General features: G+C 40.3%; 1 protein-coding gene across 3 annotated transcripts in view; it reads left to right on the top strand.

The window, feature by feature from the left end:
* Positions 1–333: 333 nt before the first annotated feature.
* Positions 334–18107, top strand: part of SEL1L (SEL1L adaptor subunit of SYVN1 ubiquitin ligase) — a 52630-nt gene continuing 34856 nt past the window's right edge. For 2 of the 3 annotated variants that reach the window (XM_079699786.1, XM_079699785.1), the window contains exons 1-3: positions 334–477; positions 5627–5664; positions 6502–6733. In XM_079699786.1, coding sequence (XP_079555912.1) covers positions 408–477; positions 5627–5664; positions 6502–6733 — 340 coding nt within the window. In that variant the 5' untranslated portion in view covers positions 334–407. The remainder of the gene's footprint in view (positions 478–5626; positions 5665–6501; positions 6734–18107) is intronic. The other variant, XM_079699787.1, reaches the window with a different exon arrangement.

Genomic DNA, 18107 nt, shown 5'->3' with positions numbered 1-18107 from the left:
TGGAAATTGTAGTCTTGGGTGACTTTTCGTTCAACCCTGGACTCATGCTCTGATTCCGGGATGATTAAACCCAGGAGCTACCAATTAGCTGGGGCCATGTCGGTGAGGCCGTGGTCCAACCGGGAAAGCAGTGTGAGAATCTCGCGTAATGATTGGCCAATTCTTGACCCCAGGGGCGGGGAAATAAGGTGGGCGGGAAGGCCGCGGCGATTGGGCGAGGAGCGTACGACGGCGGGCGGGGATTGGCTGCACGCTAGGGCAGGGAGGCCTGGGAAGGGGCGGAGGAAGGAAACCAGAGCAGGAAGAGCAGCGGCGAGGCAGCGGTGGCGGCGGCGGCGTTGGCTGAGTTGGTGGTGGCAGAGGAGAAAGCGACAGCTCCAGCGGGTGGTAGCGGCCCTGAGAGCAGGATGCGGGTCTGGGTTGGGCTGACGCTCCTGCTCAGTGCGGTGCTGCTGGGCTCGGCCTCCGCGTCCTCGGGTCAGTATCCGCCCCCTCGGACTGGAGGCCAGGAGCCACCGCCCCCCCGGCCTCCATCCCGGGGCAGGGCCGTGGGGGCTCCAGCTCACACCTCGCAGTAGCCTGTCACTCGCTGTCATTTCTTGGGCTTCGGTTGGCCTGGGTCAGAGCGGGTGTTTAGGGGAGCTTGAGAGGGGAGGAAAAGAAGGGGCGGTCCCCCAACTCACACCTCTCCTCACTTCACAAACTTTACACGAGTCCTCCCAAATGAGCAGTGACTCCATGGGAATGAATCCTGACATCTGGCTTAGACCCACAGTGACACAGGAGCCCTTCCGGAGCTTCCACGACTCTCATGTAGATTATGTGCTGCATCGGTTTTGAAACTTTGGCTTTGGGATTTGTAAGTTAAGTAATTGGCACACCTGGGGTTGTCTGGGCAGAGCCAGGTCCATCAAAACCAGGATGTTGACAGTGGTTTGGTGGGTTTGCTTAGCACCTGAGATTGCCCTGTCTCTTTGTTTAAAAAATGAAGACTTTTGATGTAAATGTGCCTACTCCGTACCCCTTTTAAAGAAATATTCTTAAGAAAGTGTTTTTTACTGTGTCACAGTATTTCTGAGCCGCCCCATGTTTGCTAACAGTAATTTTATGATTTTTGAAAAAAATCTTGGTTCTTATAAATGTAAAATGGATTTTTACATAGAGAAATTCATATGCTTTTGATTTGATTTTCCAGTTAGCTGATTTATACCCTAGCTCTGAAAATTATCATTTCTCTTTTTTAATAGTTTAATCTACCTACATCTGAAAACGTTTATTTTGAGAGTGTTGGTAAAGAATCATTTAGTGTTTCTGAGTATTGGTAAAAAAAAAAAAAAATCAGTACAATAAAGCTTTTGAATTTTAATCAGTTTCAGTTAACAAAACAGCCGTTCTGTGGCTTTAAATTTTTTTTGGAACAAGGCAGGGTATAAATGTCAACTCTTTTTTTTTCCCCCAACAGAAAATTTCCCAGATGGTTATCTGACTCCTCAAATTATCCGTCCTAGTTGTAAGTCAATGCTGTAACGTCATTCTGCTTCTAAAATAAGAGGTCTAAACCTAAAACTCTATCCATAGTGTGGTTTAAGATACCATTTCAAAAGCAACAAGCATATGCCAGTTACTTTACTGCCAACATCATGCTCTGAGGTCTGCCCCCCACCTTCTAGTGTTGATTTGTGTTCATGACCAAATCTTTAAAACTCTGTGTAACTCCTGAAGCCACTGCTAGCAGTTATTTGATCAAAGGAAGTATGAAATCAGTACTGTAGAGTACCTGATGGACCATGAACCACCTGCATCAGAATTCCTCTTGAGGGTTTGTTAAAATCGCAGTTTTAGGTCTGGAACAGGTTGGGGTATCTGTAGTTTAAAAAGCTCCACAAGTGATTCTTCACCCTAAAGTGTAAGAACTACTAGTTAAAGAATATGGTGCATATCCCTCTGAATTCAGTTTGCAGACTTAAAATTAAAGCATGTAAACATTTTCCTGCATCTTCCTTTGACTAGATTGCACATATCAAAAGCATCATGTCAGTGGAGATGATGCTTGAAGATGTTTTTTAATCAACAGTTAGGATTCTCTATATATTATAATAGAAGACTGTTGACACTGAAGTGTTAAATCTTTGGGTTGTGTTGATGTACGCAAAGGACTATGTTCACAAAACATGTGTTCTGATTTCCATCATAGTTAAACTGTCAAAACGTTTCTCTGGTAGAGGCAAAAATCTTACTCAGCCAGAACTAAAACTATATAGATGGGCATGCTGACCAGTAATAAAGGCACTACTGTTCTCACATGAAGTGCAAATATCATAAAACGCTTAAGTGAGATAAAGTTTTATAAGTTGAGTACATGGATTTTCAGTTGACTTTTTTATTCATTAAATTGCTTATTTATACGGGATATCAACCTCATTTTTATTTTAAAGATTTACTCCTATTTAAAAATCAAGTTTTGGGTCATAATTTTGTGTTGACATAATGTTTGAGTGTTGGTGGTTACCCAGAGCAAGTTGCATTTATTGCCAGATAGAATTTGATCAGCCAACAAAGGGAATCTTGATCCTATCATTGTTACTAGCTGTTACCTAATATCTTGTCTTAAAGGCATGTAAAAGTATAATACTTTTATTAGAAATGTTTTCTTTTCCCTGTGAATAAATAAATTTAAAGGAGGAGATTTAAAAGATACTACTCTCGTTTTCGCAAGATAATAATGAAAAATGCTTCAACTTTTCTCACATGGTTTCTTGTTTTTGATGGGAAGTGGCTTACTGGTTAAAATGGTTTACTTCTTTTCTTTATGCCAAAGAATATTACAGAGTCTTGTAAATTAGGTCCATTGCTAGGTATTTCAGGTAACAGTTATATTAATTAACACCATGTATTTAAAGAGTGGATTTCAGATTGCAGAATATGTTTCATTTCACTCTTCTTTTGTTCCTTAAAACTTTGTTGAGAGTCAACAAGGCAGATGATATTATTCCCTTTTGACACTTGAGGAAGAGGAGGCTGAGCAAACTTGCTATATTGAACCATGTGTGTAATGTTAACATGTAATGAAGCCAGGTTTTGAGCCTAGCTCTCCAGGCCTTGGATTTGGAGTAATTGGGAATCAGCAGTATCCTAGGATCTGCACAGATTCAATGGCAAAGCCAAAGACAGGATATCTGGTCTCTTTTCACTAAACTTGTAAGACTTTCTGTGTTTGAAGATATATCAGTCTGTTTAATTTACATGACAAGTTGGAAAATGAACTTGTAATGACCACTTTTCCCTGAAAGAGTATCCCCGGTATTTTGCCGTTTTGTTAGCTGATATAATAAAAATGAAAATTGGTCTTTTTCAAAGGAAGGGGTATGATTACCAGAGTAATGTAAACCATGGTATTTTGGATATGATACTCTTGAGAGAAATCCATAGCTCTTCATTGAATCCTTTTGCATTTTTCTTGTTGCTTGATGTATGTGTTCTGATAAAAGCATTACTATATTTTTTTATTTATGTGTAACTTCAGTATTTTTAATCCTTACCTGACTGCCTGTCAGAAGTCTCTAGGTTATAAGAAACTTCTTTGAAGTGTTGTGTGAATGGACATATTAGTTTCAAAGAGAAAATACCTTTGCTTTAAGATTACCATCTGGAGTAGGCTTTCCCAGTTTAGTAAATGAGAAGGAAAGCTCTTATTTACCAGTAACCTGAGTATATATTCCTAGTTTGTGGAGAGAAAAGAAAGAGAAACATGATGCCATTCATATGAAATAACCCGATGTCACAAGTTCCCATGTCTCTGGGAGTTCAGAAACACATTTTGCTACTCTAATGCCTAACAGCTTGTAGTGTCTCAAATGTACATGTCTTAAAATTTATTTACAGGCATCTATATTATTTACTTATTAGCTACATATGTGAACTATTGTGACAAGGTACTCAATTGAGTGCTTAGTGATTTGAGTTCCAACTAATCTAAAGTTTCAGTACTTGGGGATATACCCTATACATTTCACATTTAATGTCTGCTCTTGATTTATTAACTAGCTAATGTTTATGACTAATTAAATACATTCACACATACAACTTTGTTATTAGAGATGAATTTTTTTTCCTTTATCCAAAGATCTGCTGAGAATGGACTTTGAACCATATGTTAGAACTTGGGCTTTGGGTAATACTTGTGAAGAAGTGAGCATGAAGGATGATTGTTCATTAATTGACATCACTACCTAAATGTTATGGGCACTGTGGGACTAATACATGCTATACCCTTCTCCTCCCCACCCACCAGAAATAAAATATTTGGAAGGTAATCTAAAAGTAGTGAATGTGAAAATAGCTATAATTTAAGTTTTCTTTGAATTTACAGCATTTTATATATGGCACAACCTCACCAGTAGACTGATTTTTCTCAAATATTCAAAAGAAACAAATACTGTGAAATAGAATTGGGTGTTTGGTACATAATGAGTTGGTTATACTTCTTAAAGTTGGCTCAGTACTTTGGTAACACAAACTCCAAAACATGTTTTTGTTGTACTTTGGAGAGTTACAAGTTACCAATCATATTTAGGATATAACCATATGAAGTAAAGATAAATGGCAGCCATAACACCAAATTTTCTAGTAAAAAAATCACTTGGTCTTATAGCATTTTATCTACTGGTTAATTTCTCACATAATTTACGGAGCTGGCAATACTGAAGCTCACACCTGGGTAAAATCAGGTAATCTTAATAGTAAGAAGGAAACTTAGAGATCATCTGACAGTTGTTTTTTTAACTGGCTGGGAATACAAAAATCAAATATTTGTGAATGTCCATTGGGTTGTTGAATGTGTTTATATAAGAGCAGGAAAAAGAATAGCAAGCAGCCAGAATAGAAGTAGCAGAGAAATGCAGAAAGAATAATAGAAGGAAACTTAATGTAATTGGACAAAACCAAAACAGCCAGTATGAATTTGGAAGAAAGATGTAAATAGTTGATATAAGCTATTGATTTCTTAATAAATAGATCTCATGTGAGTAGATACATGATAGTGTGATGCTACTTTTTATGCATATCTGGTTATGTCTTCAGTAAAGTCGAACACAAATTCTAACTGCCTTTGGCAACTCTGCTGTCAGATAATAATAATTCTTAATGTCCATCTTTAGTGGTCTTAGTGAACAATTAAATGCTAGTTATCACTAAAATAAGCTAGAGTTACTCCAGAGTCTGAGCTGAGGAGAAGAATGGGTGGAATCCCGAACCACAAAATCAGGGCTCTATTTTTATAAGTTTAGCAACTCATTCTCAGTAGTGGACTAACTATATACAAAAGAACTGGATGGCACCTGAAGAAATGTCTGGTTTTGGTGGTGGTGGTCTTGGTCTTCCTACCTGTGTACCAGATGAAGCTAATGCCTTTCCTGAATAAAGAGGGAAAAAATACCACCCCCAACGCCCTTTTTTCCTTTCACTTAATCTTTTCTGAGCAGTTGTTGAATACAACCAATTTTTAGATAATTATAGATTTATTTATCCAGTGTCTTATTATTTGTTGTATTATCAAATGCTTTCATTTAACATACCTGCAATTTCCAAACAAGAAAGATGACTAAATTGTCTTAAAATTTCTTTACAGATGAAGAAGGCAACCAGGATGAATCCTTAGATTCCAAGGTGTGTACTCAAATTTACATTGACCAGTATTTGATGCCCAGTTTAAAAGCATGAATGATGTATCTTCAAAAGGATGTGAAATCTGCATCTTTTGAGCAACAGAACTATATTTTTAAAAAAAAGGAAAAGAAAGATAGCTAGTGCCAATATTAGTTCTTCTGGGAGGAAAAATCACTGACCTATAGGAGAGAATAATAAATATTTCTAAGAGTGTTGGTTACTAGATTTAATTCCAACTTAAATGTGCTCTGTGTGTGTGTGTGTGTGTTGAAGAGCCTGAAGGCAGTTACATTTTTTACTGCCTAATGAGAGATTGATTTTACTCTTTTTTTTAAAGTTTTTTAATTTGAAGATTTAACCTCTGCCATTTGTTTACACTTATCAATTTAAAAATAAAAAATCTGTTAATGCCCTTAACTTGGTTGATTGAATGAATAAGGTTGATTATTACATCTTCAAAGAGACCAATCAGTTATGATCCCTGATCTCTAGATTAGAAGGAATGTAGGTAAGAAACAGGAAGTTGTAGTACAGGGCTGTCATACGGGGAAGTATAAGATATATTGGGAGCAAGTAGGGGGAGAGCCTAACCTAGACTTGGGGAATTTAAGGAAGGCTTCCTGGGGGGAGGTAACATCTAAGCTGAAATCCGAAGAGTCAGGTTTAGGAAGGTGATGAAGCCATGTGATGGACACGTGCCAAAGTGTATAGAGGCGAATGAGTATGACACATTCAAGGAACTGAAGGAGGTGTATCTGGATTAGTGAAAGAAATGGTCAAATTAGATTGGAGGGAGTCTTTTTAGTAGTGGAAACTAAAAATACTTTATATTGTCAGACTTCTTTGCCGTCAGATGAGTCGGTAGAGGACCATAGCCCAGCAGGCAGAGTAGTCGCTGGTCAGATATTCCTTGATTCAGAAGAATCAGAATTGGAATCACCTATTCAAGAAGAGGAAGACGGCCTCAGAAGCCAAGAAGGAGAAAGTATCACAGAAGAAATCAACTTTCTAGAATCTGAAAATCCAGAAAACAAGGACTATGAAGAGCCAATGAAAGTACGGAAACCAGGTAGTCTGGACATTTTGTTTACTTTTGCCTTATTTAGGAAGGAGGCAACTGAAATTTTAAAGCTATTATAGAGGGTGCAGTAGTTCTATTTTACTGATATTCACCACATATAATGTATAGCATATAATTTTACAGGATAAGTTACAGAAGCTGAATATGATAGTCATAATTGCATTTGTATTATATTAGTATTCGAACATTTCTTTTTGGACTCCAGTATGTAACAATCTGTCAGAGTGGTACACAAAATAGAAACTCAGACAGGAAGGGTTGTCTAACTTGCTGCTTTGGTTATTTTCAGAACTGTGTTAGGATTTTTACTACAATAATCTTTTCAGTCATCCTAGGTAATTTGATGTAGTTGTTTATCCTAAAGTTACATAAAAACTTTAATCCTCTTCTAACTTTTGCTTTCTTGACACTCTGTAATTTTTGAACTTACAGCTTGATCTTTCTCACAGTAGAGTGTGCTAAATACCTATTCTTTTAAAAATTAGTTATTAATGTATCCACTCTGCCCTGTCCCACCACCCATCTGTCATTTAGTTTATTATTTCAAAGATCACCGCCATATCTGCTTATTCTGTTATTAGCCAATCTTGAGAATTGATCCAGGTTTTACCTTTTAAAAATACAATTTTTATTACAAATATTTTATACAAAAAAAGAGAAACCACTTTTTTCTTTGATTAAAAGTACCTTAATCCCATCAGGTAGAAATAACAGCTGTCAACATAGTGGAGAATACTCTTTCAGGCTTTTTTCTAGATGTATGGTTTCAAGAAGACTAAACTGGTTCAAAATGTATATACTATTTTACAGCCTGCGTTTTGCACTTAACAGTTTGTCTTGAACATTTTCCCATATTATTTAATATTCTTTTACAATTTAATGGTTAATGGCTATAAAAAATTTTACATGTAAATATACCATAACAATATTTTTTTTTTCTGGGAGACCATTTTAAGTATACCTTTGTACACATCTATGAAAATTTCCTTAGAGTTAGTTCTTAAAAGTAAACCTTAAAAGTAAAGTATAAAATTTGAAAAGACATTTGAGTCATGTTGCTAAACTGTTCTGCAGAAAAGTAAGTCTGTTCCTTTTCCCGTACCTCAGCCAAGTGTATTATTACCATTTTTAAATTTTTGCCAAATATTTATTTTCATTCCTTTCTTTTTTGTTAGGGAGACTTCCAAACAAGTACAAAAGTAGAGGGTGTAATGACCCCCATGTACCCACCGTCACCCAGCTTCAACAGCCATCAACACTCTTGTTCTTGTTTCATCTTTGCCACTCCATATCCATTTACTCTTTTTTTTCCCTAGATTATTAAGCAAATTCCACATTGTTTTACCTGCGTACATATCTCTAAAAGTAAGAATTTTTTTTCAACAAAATGAAAAATACAATAGTGTTATAACACCCACAAAATTAGCTATTATTCCTTTATCACCCAGTACCCAGATTCCATTTAGTTTTCCCACTTGTTTCAAATGTCTTTTTGGAATTGGTTTCTGTCAGTCAGTGTCCACAGTAAGATGTTAGGTTTCTCTTAATCTGTAACAATTTTCCCTTCCTTGTTTTTAAGTGTCATTTTATTTGTTAAAGAAAGAATATCCTTTGTGCCATAGGATTTCCCTCATTCTAGATCTAGCTAGTCATACGCTAGTAATGTAACTGAACTTGTTCCACTATCTGCTGTCTAGTCTATGAACTGGAAGTTGGCTCTGAAGGCCTGGGTAGATGTAGTTCTATTTTTTAATCGATAATATTTATAGTTAGTGTTGTATGCTTCCCATTGCATTACCTGGGAGTTACATAGTATCTGATTGTCCCACTCCTAGTGATTGGTCAGCAAGGTCAGGTGGTGTCAGCCTGACCCAGCCATTCGAAAGTTCCTCATTGACCTTCCACCCAGAGCTTTTGGGAACCATTTCATTTGTTGTCTGGATGCATTATTTCATTAGGAGTTTCAAAATCAAAGTAATGACTTGTTAACTTATCATTCCTCCTGCATTTGTTATCTGGAGTTCTTTTCTAAAGAAGAACTTTCCCTCATCAACTATTTGGTTACCCAGAAATATAATCCACACAGCAAGATAAATGCTTGATTCTTTCCCTTGAAATATTTTCAGATAATGATTTGGTGCCCTAGCAACATCCAAAAGAGACCAGTGAATATGTTTTCTGTTTGTTTTGCTTTGCTTTTGAGCATCATTACAAATGCATGGGTTTTATACAGCTGTGCTTTACTCTTTTGCAATCATTCTTTTTATTGCTCACATGATTCCATTTTTGTCTCTTGAGAGTCCCTTTAAGTTCATTCCCTTGTCCTTTTGACTAATCGTAGGTAACTTTTAAACTTCTTCCTTTTTAGGCAGGACAAGATGTCCCAAGTTCATCTTATACTTTACCTTACCCCAAAATGAATCTCAGCCATTTCTCCAGGGAATCCATATTCCTTTTAGTGGGAAATTGTATTGATTTTAGATACTGTAATCTAGACACCAAGGGTATGCATTGCAACTGAATTGTCATTACTAATAGGCCTTTTTGGTGGGTAGGGTTAGGAAATAAAACATTGATATTGATTATTCCAGTTCGCGTTAAATATTACAGGTGAGCTAACACAGAGGGTCAGAGTGACAAACTCACAAGAATCAGAGATCCTACCCACTATCAAACTTGACTAATATTTTCAAAGATATAATTATCACAAGACACAAGTCACAGATCTGTGCCTGCCAGAGCTGCTCTCAGGTCCTGTCTTACCTCAATTAAGATGTGCTCTGGCTTATTTTAACATATGTTTTTAATATATGAGGCCTTTGAGTGATTGATATGGAGTGTCACTTACACAAAAGGGAGCTATTTCGGTGATGAAACATCTCCAGTTTATTCCCTGATAACTGCATGGCTTGTGTGGTATTTTCTAGGAAGTCATGCCTGATAAATACTTACATCCTAGGTTTATGTACAGTGAGCAGTCTGGACAAACCAGGTCCAACCCGGTAAAGCAGTGCACAAGTAGGGACTCTCCTGGTGGTAAATACCTGGAGTGCATTTGCCAGAAGGCCTCTTGTTAGCATGTGTCTCAGATGATTTGATCACATCACCTCTCTGTCTCTCTGTTTCTTGGGCAGTAAAAAGAGAGAGTGGATTTCAAGTCTGCTGTTAGTCCTTTCCACCCATCACGATTTTTGCTTCTTTCTTTTATGTTTGGGTCTCCTTGCCCTGATGCTGAAAATCATGGTACCTAACAACATTAATGTTATATTACTTTAATCAAACAAATAATAAAGTATATATCATTTCAAAATAACAATGGCAACCTTACCACTAACCACTGAATGCAGTTTAAGGTTTCTTTGTGGTTCTTTTCGTTCTTAGTATTTATTTTACTAGTGATTTGTATCAATAATATAATGTGTTTTAAAATCATTTCAGTAATGTTCTGTGTGGTCATACCAACAACTTTATAAACATTCAGATTCACTTGTTTTAGTTTTTCAATAATTGCTTTGTTTTTTTTTATTCAAACTTGTTTTTAATGTATTATTAATACATGAAAAGGCTTATGTACATACATATAAGTTGCATATGCATGACTTTTTGTGTACTCCCAGCTACATTAGACCTGGGTTATATGACAATTACTTCTAGACTTGCTTCCTTTGTCAGCCTCTTATCCATGTCTCTGCATATTGATCTTCCTAAAACCCAAATTTGATCCTATAACTCCCCTATTTACAACTCCCATTATCTTCCATTTGCCTATGAGATGAAGTGCTTGCTCCTTAGCAAGATTCACAAAGCCTTCTGTGTGCACGTGGCTGCCATCTTCTGTGACTTCATCTCCCAAAGCTTCCCCCCATTTGCCCTTTTCCAGCCATGCTAAACCTATCACCCTTCTTCGGAGGCATATACAGGTTCACCCCACTGCTTAGGATACCTTCCTCACCCCCTTGCCCCAACCCATGTATCGCATTTCTGCTCATCCTTAAAGAGAAACTTAGGTTTCTCTTTTCTAAAGTAGTTCCTGGACCACCCAAGGGTAGTTATGAATCTCTTGTATGTAAGGACTTCTTATCTAGTGTCCCTGTTTTCACCCTTTCCCCTGATGCCAGTTATCTAATAGCAGGCAGACTGATCCTACTTCCTGTTCACAAGCCACCAATGGCTTCCTGTCAAGTTCAGAATAAAATCCAAACAAGGCTTTATGTGATCAAGCCTCTCCTCTCTGACTTCATCTGTCACTCACAGGACTCCAGTCACACTTGCTTTCTGCTGTTCGTTGGAACATTTCACACTTATTCCCAGTCCCCAAGACCATCCCCTGGGCTCAATGATTCTCTGGAAAGACTCACAGGACTCAGCATATAGTCGTATTTACAGCTATGATTTATTACAGAAAAAGAGTACAAAGCAAAATCAGCAAAGGGAATGGTGCATGGGGTAAGTCTGGGGGACGCCAGCTGCAAGCTTGCAAGGGTCTTCTCCCAGGAGAGTCACACGGTATGTGTTTAATTTACCCAGCAAAAAGTTGTGACAACACGTGTGAAATGTTGTCTACCAGGGAAACTCCTTAGAGACCTAGTACCGGAGTTTTTATAGAGGGCTAGTCACATAGGTTCTCTGTGCCTAGCACATACCAAAATTGCAGACTCCCAGAAGGAAAGCAAGTGTTCAGCATAAGTCATATTGTTTGTACAGTTGGGGTGAGTCACTCATAACAGGGTAGTGGGAACCCTTCCAAAATCTTAAGTTCCCAGGCACAAGCCAAGGGCCAGCCTTGTAAGCAGGCCTTCTCAAGGATAGAAGTTTAGGCCTGCTATGTTCACTCTACTGTACGTGGCATACCCCTTTGGTCATTGGCCAGGTTGTCTTTACAGCAAAACTATTATCAATATGACCCAGACAGCAGAGTGAGACCCACCTGCAGTATTGATTTCAGTTGTGCTCTTCACGTGTCTTAGCCAAATAAGAAATCCCATTAATCATAAAGGTCTATCTTAGAAAAACAGGTAGCTTCCTCCTTAAGTTTTTGTTTTAACCTTTTTTACCTGGCTCTAAGCATCAGTTCAGGCCCAGTACAAGTCTGGCCGGTAAGTTGAAGCTGAGTTGAAAGCCTTCCAGGGCTGAGGCAGTGTCATGATAGTCAGGGTACACATACAGAAGTACAATCCCAGAAGGAATTGTTGGGGATTCCCAGAGAATCTCTAGAAACGGAGAGTTTACAATCGTTGGGCACCCCGAGCAATACCTAAATTAGGCAGTGTGATGTGGCTGCCCACCATGGGTATCTTGTCCTAGGGATCCCAGTCCAGTCCAAAAAATTTAGTTCAGTGCTTGGTTTCAGGGGGACTGGCAATCAGTTCCAAACAGTTTTGTTGCCTGTGACAGCAGTTCATCCACCTCGTGAGTGTGGTCAACATCGGGAGGTTTTCTGCATGGAAAGTGCAGGGGTTGGGTCAGCTCCTGCTGCCTCAGTCAGCGCTGCCGGGTGTGATCATAGCTCAGCTGTCTGAACTCAGAGCACTCAACAGCTTGGAGAGGGGCACAGAGAGTTTTCCTTCAGGAAAAGGAAGAAGCTTCCAGAAGTAATTTCGAAGAAAAAAGATCATAATGCCCTCTCTCCTCCCATGTGTCTTTCCATCTGCAGGGGTTTTGGTGTATTTCCCTTGGTGGTTCTAAAATCAGTGTTTTCCACTCAACATTCATAATTTTATGTTTTTAGAGTCATCCCCTACTCTCATCCAGACCTTTCGTCTGGAGGGGTTCTGTGAAAGAGGTGCAAAACATCTTCATAGAAAAACCCCTTTATACAGCCGAACCAGAAAAACGTCCTATTCATGAATCGGTCAGGACAAAACTCCTGAATTTTCAAAAAGTTTCAAAATAGTTTTACATAACCTCCCACCCGTTTCACTCTGGTGAGTTTATCTGGTGAACAGCCTAGAAAAGATCAGCCCCTTTCTGAGGATGGCTGCATGACTAATCAGCTTGCACTCAGGCGTGTGCAGCAGGAGAGAGGCGAGGGAAGCAGACTCAGAGGTGTCAGTCCATCGTTGCGAATGGCAGCTCTTCAGGCGACGCAGGCACAGGGAGTTGACCTCAGTTAGACATGCTCTGGAGGGGGTTGGAGTCGGCTCAGCCTGTGAGGAGTGATCAGAGGTCACAGTTGCTGTGATGTACCCTCTCCCAAATTGCAGCTTTCAGCTATAGCCACAAGTTAAGAATGTGGTCAGGCTCTGTGTCAGCACTGTACAGGCAATCAGCAGCTTGATTTCAGATGGTCCCATCAAAGAACAAGTCCTCTCCTGCTGGGATTTGTATGGGACCCAGATGGTGCAGCCGAGCAGCTATGATGTCCTCACAGGGTAGACCCCACAGCGAGATGGCCTAATGTCCAGAGGTCACAGAGTATGGGTTCTCTTTATGAGCCTATGCCTGCTTACGGTTCAACACAGCTCCCGCTTAGGCTGGAAGCTTATACCAGACAGTATCAGGCCTCAGCTTAGAATCAGATACAGGCAATTAGGATCTGTGAATTCAGGAGTTTAAAAAAAGTCAGAGGCTTTTCTTCAGCAGCAAAGACTAGATGCTACAGGCCAGAAAGGCCAAGTGGCAGATAAGGCTTTCCTATGACCGTCTGGTTTTGTCGTTCTTCAAGTCCAAATCGACCCCTTCACAAATATGCACATCGGTCTCTAAGGGACAGACCTCCACTTTCACAAGCTCTCATTAGCCAACTAAAACCTGCTTTTTAGAACTCTAAAAGTAGATCTCCATCTGTAGGTCACCTTTCCTTCTTATTATCTCCCTTTTTCCAGAGGCTCCAACAAACAAAAATCCGTATCTTCCATAGCAAAACTCATCAGTTACAGAGACTTGTTCTGTTTCCAATACTCAGAGAGTTTAAATTCCAACCCGCCCACTGGCGGCAAAAAGCAAGGAAGTTGTGTCCCACTAACACATTTCTTTTTTTGTAGCTTCCCTTGATCAGGATGATTCCTCTGGCATGTATGCAGTTACAAGCATTTAACATTTTATATCCATTTTTACCATACATCCAGATGTCATAACCACAAAATATAAAGTCACTAAAAATTTTTCCTTTTTTCTTTTTTCCTCATTGCCAATTTACTTAAACTCCTAGCAATAAATTCAGTGTTTGCAGGGTTAACATTGCAGCTGCCAGGGAAGATCCAGGCTGGAATGCAGGGGAGGAAGCGGAGTGGAGGAGGTACTGCAGCAGCAGCTAGGCTGAAAAAACGGCTGTGGTGTGACCTCCCTCCCTTTTTTTGTTGTTGTTTTGTTTTGCTTTATCTAAAATGTTGCTCCAGCCCTGGGACCTGATTTAAACCCCACCCCCAGCCCACTTGGAGAAGAGAACAGTGCAGATTTGGCCTTTTTACCTTCGGGCATTTGGGGCCCCTTTTTCCTCCCATGGAGGAGAGAGCAAAACCCAAAGGCATCACTTTACCCAGCATGGCCAGAAGCAGTGTGGGATGCAGCAAGCCTGCTCTCCAGGAGTTGGATCTATCATGTTCAGATTCCACAGGTAACTTTTACCTCTCATAACATACAGCAGATCAGCTACTGCTGCATACCATGCATAACCCCATAATCAGCTGGGCACCAAAGATACATCACACCGGGCCCCTTATTCTTCTTTTCCCAAAATTTCACCATGTATCAGTGAGTCGGGGTTGGTTTAGGGAACCCCACTTCTGATGCCAGTTGATATTGGGAGACCCCCTAGACCACCCCTGGGTTCAGTGATTTGCTGGGAGGACTCAGGATATAGTTGTACTCACAGCTATGATTTATTGTAGTGAAAGCAAAATCAGCATGGGATGAGGTCCAAAGGAAACAAGGTGCAAGTTTCCCAAGGGTCCTCTCCTGGTGGAGTCACACAGGATGCACTTAATTCCCCTAGCACAAGTGACAACACATGTGAAATGTTGTCTTCCAGGGAAGCTCATTAGTGATCCAGTGCCTGGAGTTTTTAGTGGAGACTAGTCATGTAATCACTGTCCGCCTGGAATCTACCAAAATTGCAGACTCCCAGAAGGAAAGCAGATGTTGAGCATAAACCACATTGTTTGTACAAGCAGTTTAGGTACAGTGAGTCACTAGGGTTAGGGTGGCAGGAACCCTCCCAAAGTCTAAGTTCCCAGATGCCAGCCAAGGGCCAGCCAGCCTTTCAAAGGATAGCAGTCATGTCTGTTGTGTTAACTGTTTTCTGCGTATCACCTCAGTAAACGTTTGTTGAAGAGGAATGAATGAAAGGCCACCAAGAGGGGAGTGATTACACTGTGGTATTCCCCTGTTACAGAATGCTCAATAGTCATTTTAAAAGGAACATGTTTTGTTGGCAGATAACAGAAAATCCATCAAACAGTGGCAGGAGCAGAGGTTTATTTGCCTCACATAACCAGAACTCCATAGATAAGGTGGTTCAGGGCTTGTGCCATCAAGGATTCCAGCTCCTTCTCTCTCTCCTGTTCAGTCTCCTTAGTAAATTGACTTCATCGTCATGTTTGTCCCAGGCGGTCACACCTGGTGGTAGCTATATCTCCAGGTCCTAGGTCCTCAGGAAGAAGTGGTGCCTGCATCAGAGGAGCGGGAGCCTCCCTCAGAAGTTATTAGTAGAACTGCCAAAACTATCACTTGACCACCCCTAGCCCTACAGAGGTGAGGAAGGGGTTACGAATTGTTAGCCAGTCTACACTGGCTGCCACCTGAAGGAATGTCAGTGATAAGTGAAAATGTCACATTGTAAATAATTAGTATTGAGAGAAGCCTGGGACCCGGGACCCTTTGCTGCAGTGCTGCAGTGCTTGCCCCTGGGCACGCCTCTCCTCGAGCAACAAATATATAGAAACTGTATGGGACTAAAAATAACTGCCTGCGTGGGACAGTGGGGCAAAATGATGGACAAAAGATAACAGAGACCAAAAAACCCAACTGCCACTTTTGAAGAGCCACTTTTGAAGAGCCTGGAGCAAAAGCAGGGGGTCGGGAGCAAAAGCAGGGCACTGCGCATGCCTCCTGCACACACCACCATAAAGGGGTGGGCAGACCACCTAAGCCACCGCTCCGGCCCAGCCCCTGGACACACCCCTACCCTCACCCCGTATAAGGAACCAGCTCTCGCCCCATTGATCCTCTATTGCTCAGGGTGCTCCAGAGAAATATCAATAGAACTGGAGGCCCTCTGCTGGCAGAATTCCTTCTTGCTCTTGTTCTGTTAGGCCTTTAACTGATTGATTGAGGCCCACCCACATTGTGGAGGGTAATGTGCTTTACTCAAAGTCCATGATTTAAATGTTAATCTCATCCAAAAAGCACCATCACAGAAACCCAGCGTTGTGTTTGACCAGACATCTGGATACTGTGGCCCAGCTAAGTTTATACACAGTTAACCATCACAGGTCCCTTATGGGAAAGAAAGCCATTTGTCCCCCCACATTTGCACTTGAAAAGAAAAATGAACCTCTTTTCTAGGAACAGTCATTACCTTTGGAGAAAGATAATTTTCAGTGGTAACTAAAGATGACAGTGATTTTTCTTTAATTTTGTATACTTTCCCATTGCTTGGATTGTCTTTTCTACACACTACCCTAATAGTCTTAAAAAAAAAAAAATCAAATAACCAGTATCTTGGTCTGTTTTGAATGGCACTGAGCTTAAACTTAACTAAACATGCTTAAAATTGGGTTCTGAGGAAAGTTGGTTGAGTAATAGGATAGCATTTTTGCTTCATTGTCACATGCAAGAGGGAGGGTGGAAAGGAATAAACAAACCTTAGTACTCTGACTAAACAGAAGATAAATGGTTAAGGAAACATAGGCCATAACCTACAACAGGTCTAACTTTAATGCGGAGCTTTCTTTTACATTGTTTCTTTTGTTTGGTTGTACAAGAAGTTATTTGTGGAAGGAAACGCCTTTGGGAGACCATCCTTGTGGAAAAGCACCCCACCAGGGCTTTTGAACTCAAAATGCCTTTACAACCATTATTTAGTGAAACTCACTGTTTTGTTTTGTTTTAATATTTATTTATTTATTTTGGCTGTGTCGGGTCTTAGTTGTGGCACACAGGATCTTTAGTTGTGGCATGCAGACTTATTAGTTGTGGCATGCATGTGGGATTAGGCATCGAACCCTGGCCCCCTGCATTAGGAGTGTGAAGTCTTACTCACTGGACCACCAGGAAGTCCCCACACTCACTGTTCTTAAGCAGCAGTTTTCCTGAGCAAGTTTCACTCTGGTTTCTGACTACCTGTCACCTGAGTGTCGTGAAGCTTTTGTCACTTTCTTCTGGGCACATGGGCCAGTGCTTGCTTCTTTTTCTTCTTTTGAATGATTATTTTCACAGAGAGAACTGAGCTTATATGAACTCTGATCTTAATGTTTTTGTTCATTCTCTAGGTGACTACATTTCATTAATTTTCTGAAAAATACATCTTAATCCTTAAAGCAGTGCCTTCCTTAGTATAGTCTGCATGTCTGTCTGTCCTTCATTAATGTAATTCTCAACTCTAGTTAGTAATTCTCGACCTTGGGTGAAAACAGTCTTGTAGCAAATAACATAAAATTGTTATTGTCCCTAGAAGATTACTATACCGTATTTCTCAGTCAACGGTAAATACCTCTTTATTTGGCCTATACCATTTGCTTTATCTCAAGTATGGTTTGCTTCAAGTCATCTGTTATTTGTGTTCCGTTTGTAGTACTTTAGGAAGTTTGATGTTGATTGGTTGGTTGATTGAGTTTTTATCTTTGTGTTTACTAAAATTGCTGAACACTATATGACAGTTATCTTGAGGTTGGTACCTTTTTAACGTTAAATAATTGTGTTTCCGTTTTTTTGTTTTTTTGTTTTTTTTTTTGCGGTACGCAGGCCTATCACCGCTGTGGCCTCTCCCATTGCGGAGCACAGGCTCCGGACACACAGGCCCAGTGGCCATGTCTCACGGGCGCAGCCGCTCCGCGGCATGCGGGATCCTCCCAGACCGGGGCACGAACCCGTGTCCCCTGCATCGTCAGGCGGACTCTCAACCACTGCGCCACCAGGGAAGCCCCGAATGTTTCAGTTTTTGACTATAAATACGTTTGACTATAAATATAATTTTTGACTATAAGTGTGTATATATATATATATATATATTTGTGTGTGTGTGTGTGTGTGTGTGATACGCGGGCCTCTCACTGTTGTGGCCTCTCCCGTTGCGGAACACAGGCTCCGGACACGCAGGTTCAGCGGCCATGGCTCACAGGCCTAGCCGCTCTGCGGCATGTGGGATCTTCCCAGACCGGGGCATGAACCCGTATCCCCTGCATCTGCAGACGGACTCTCAACC

The sequence above is a fragment of the Hyperoodon ampullatus genome (genome assembly GCF_949752795.1).
Source record: "Hyperoodon ampullatus genome assembly, chromosome: 3".
Classification (NCBI taxonomy): Eukaryota; Metazoa; Chordata; class Mammalia; order Artiodactyla; family Ziphiidae; genus Hyperoodon; species Hyperoodon ampullatus.
Note: the sequence above shows the minus strand (reverse complement) of the source record. Positions and strands in the feature narration are given on the sequence as shown.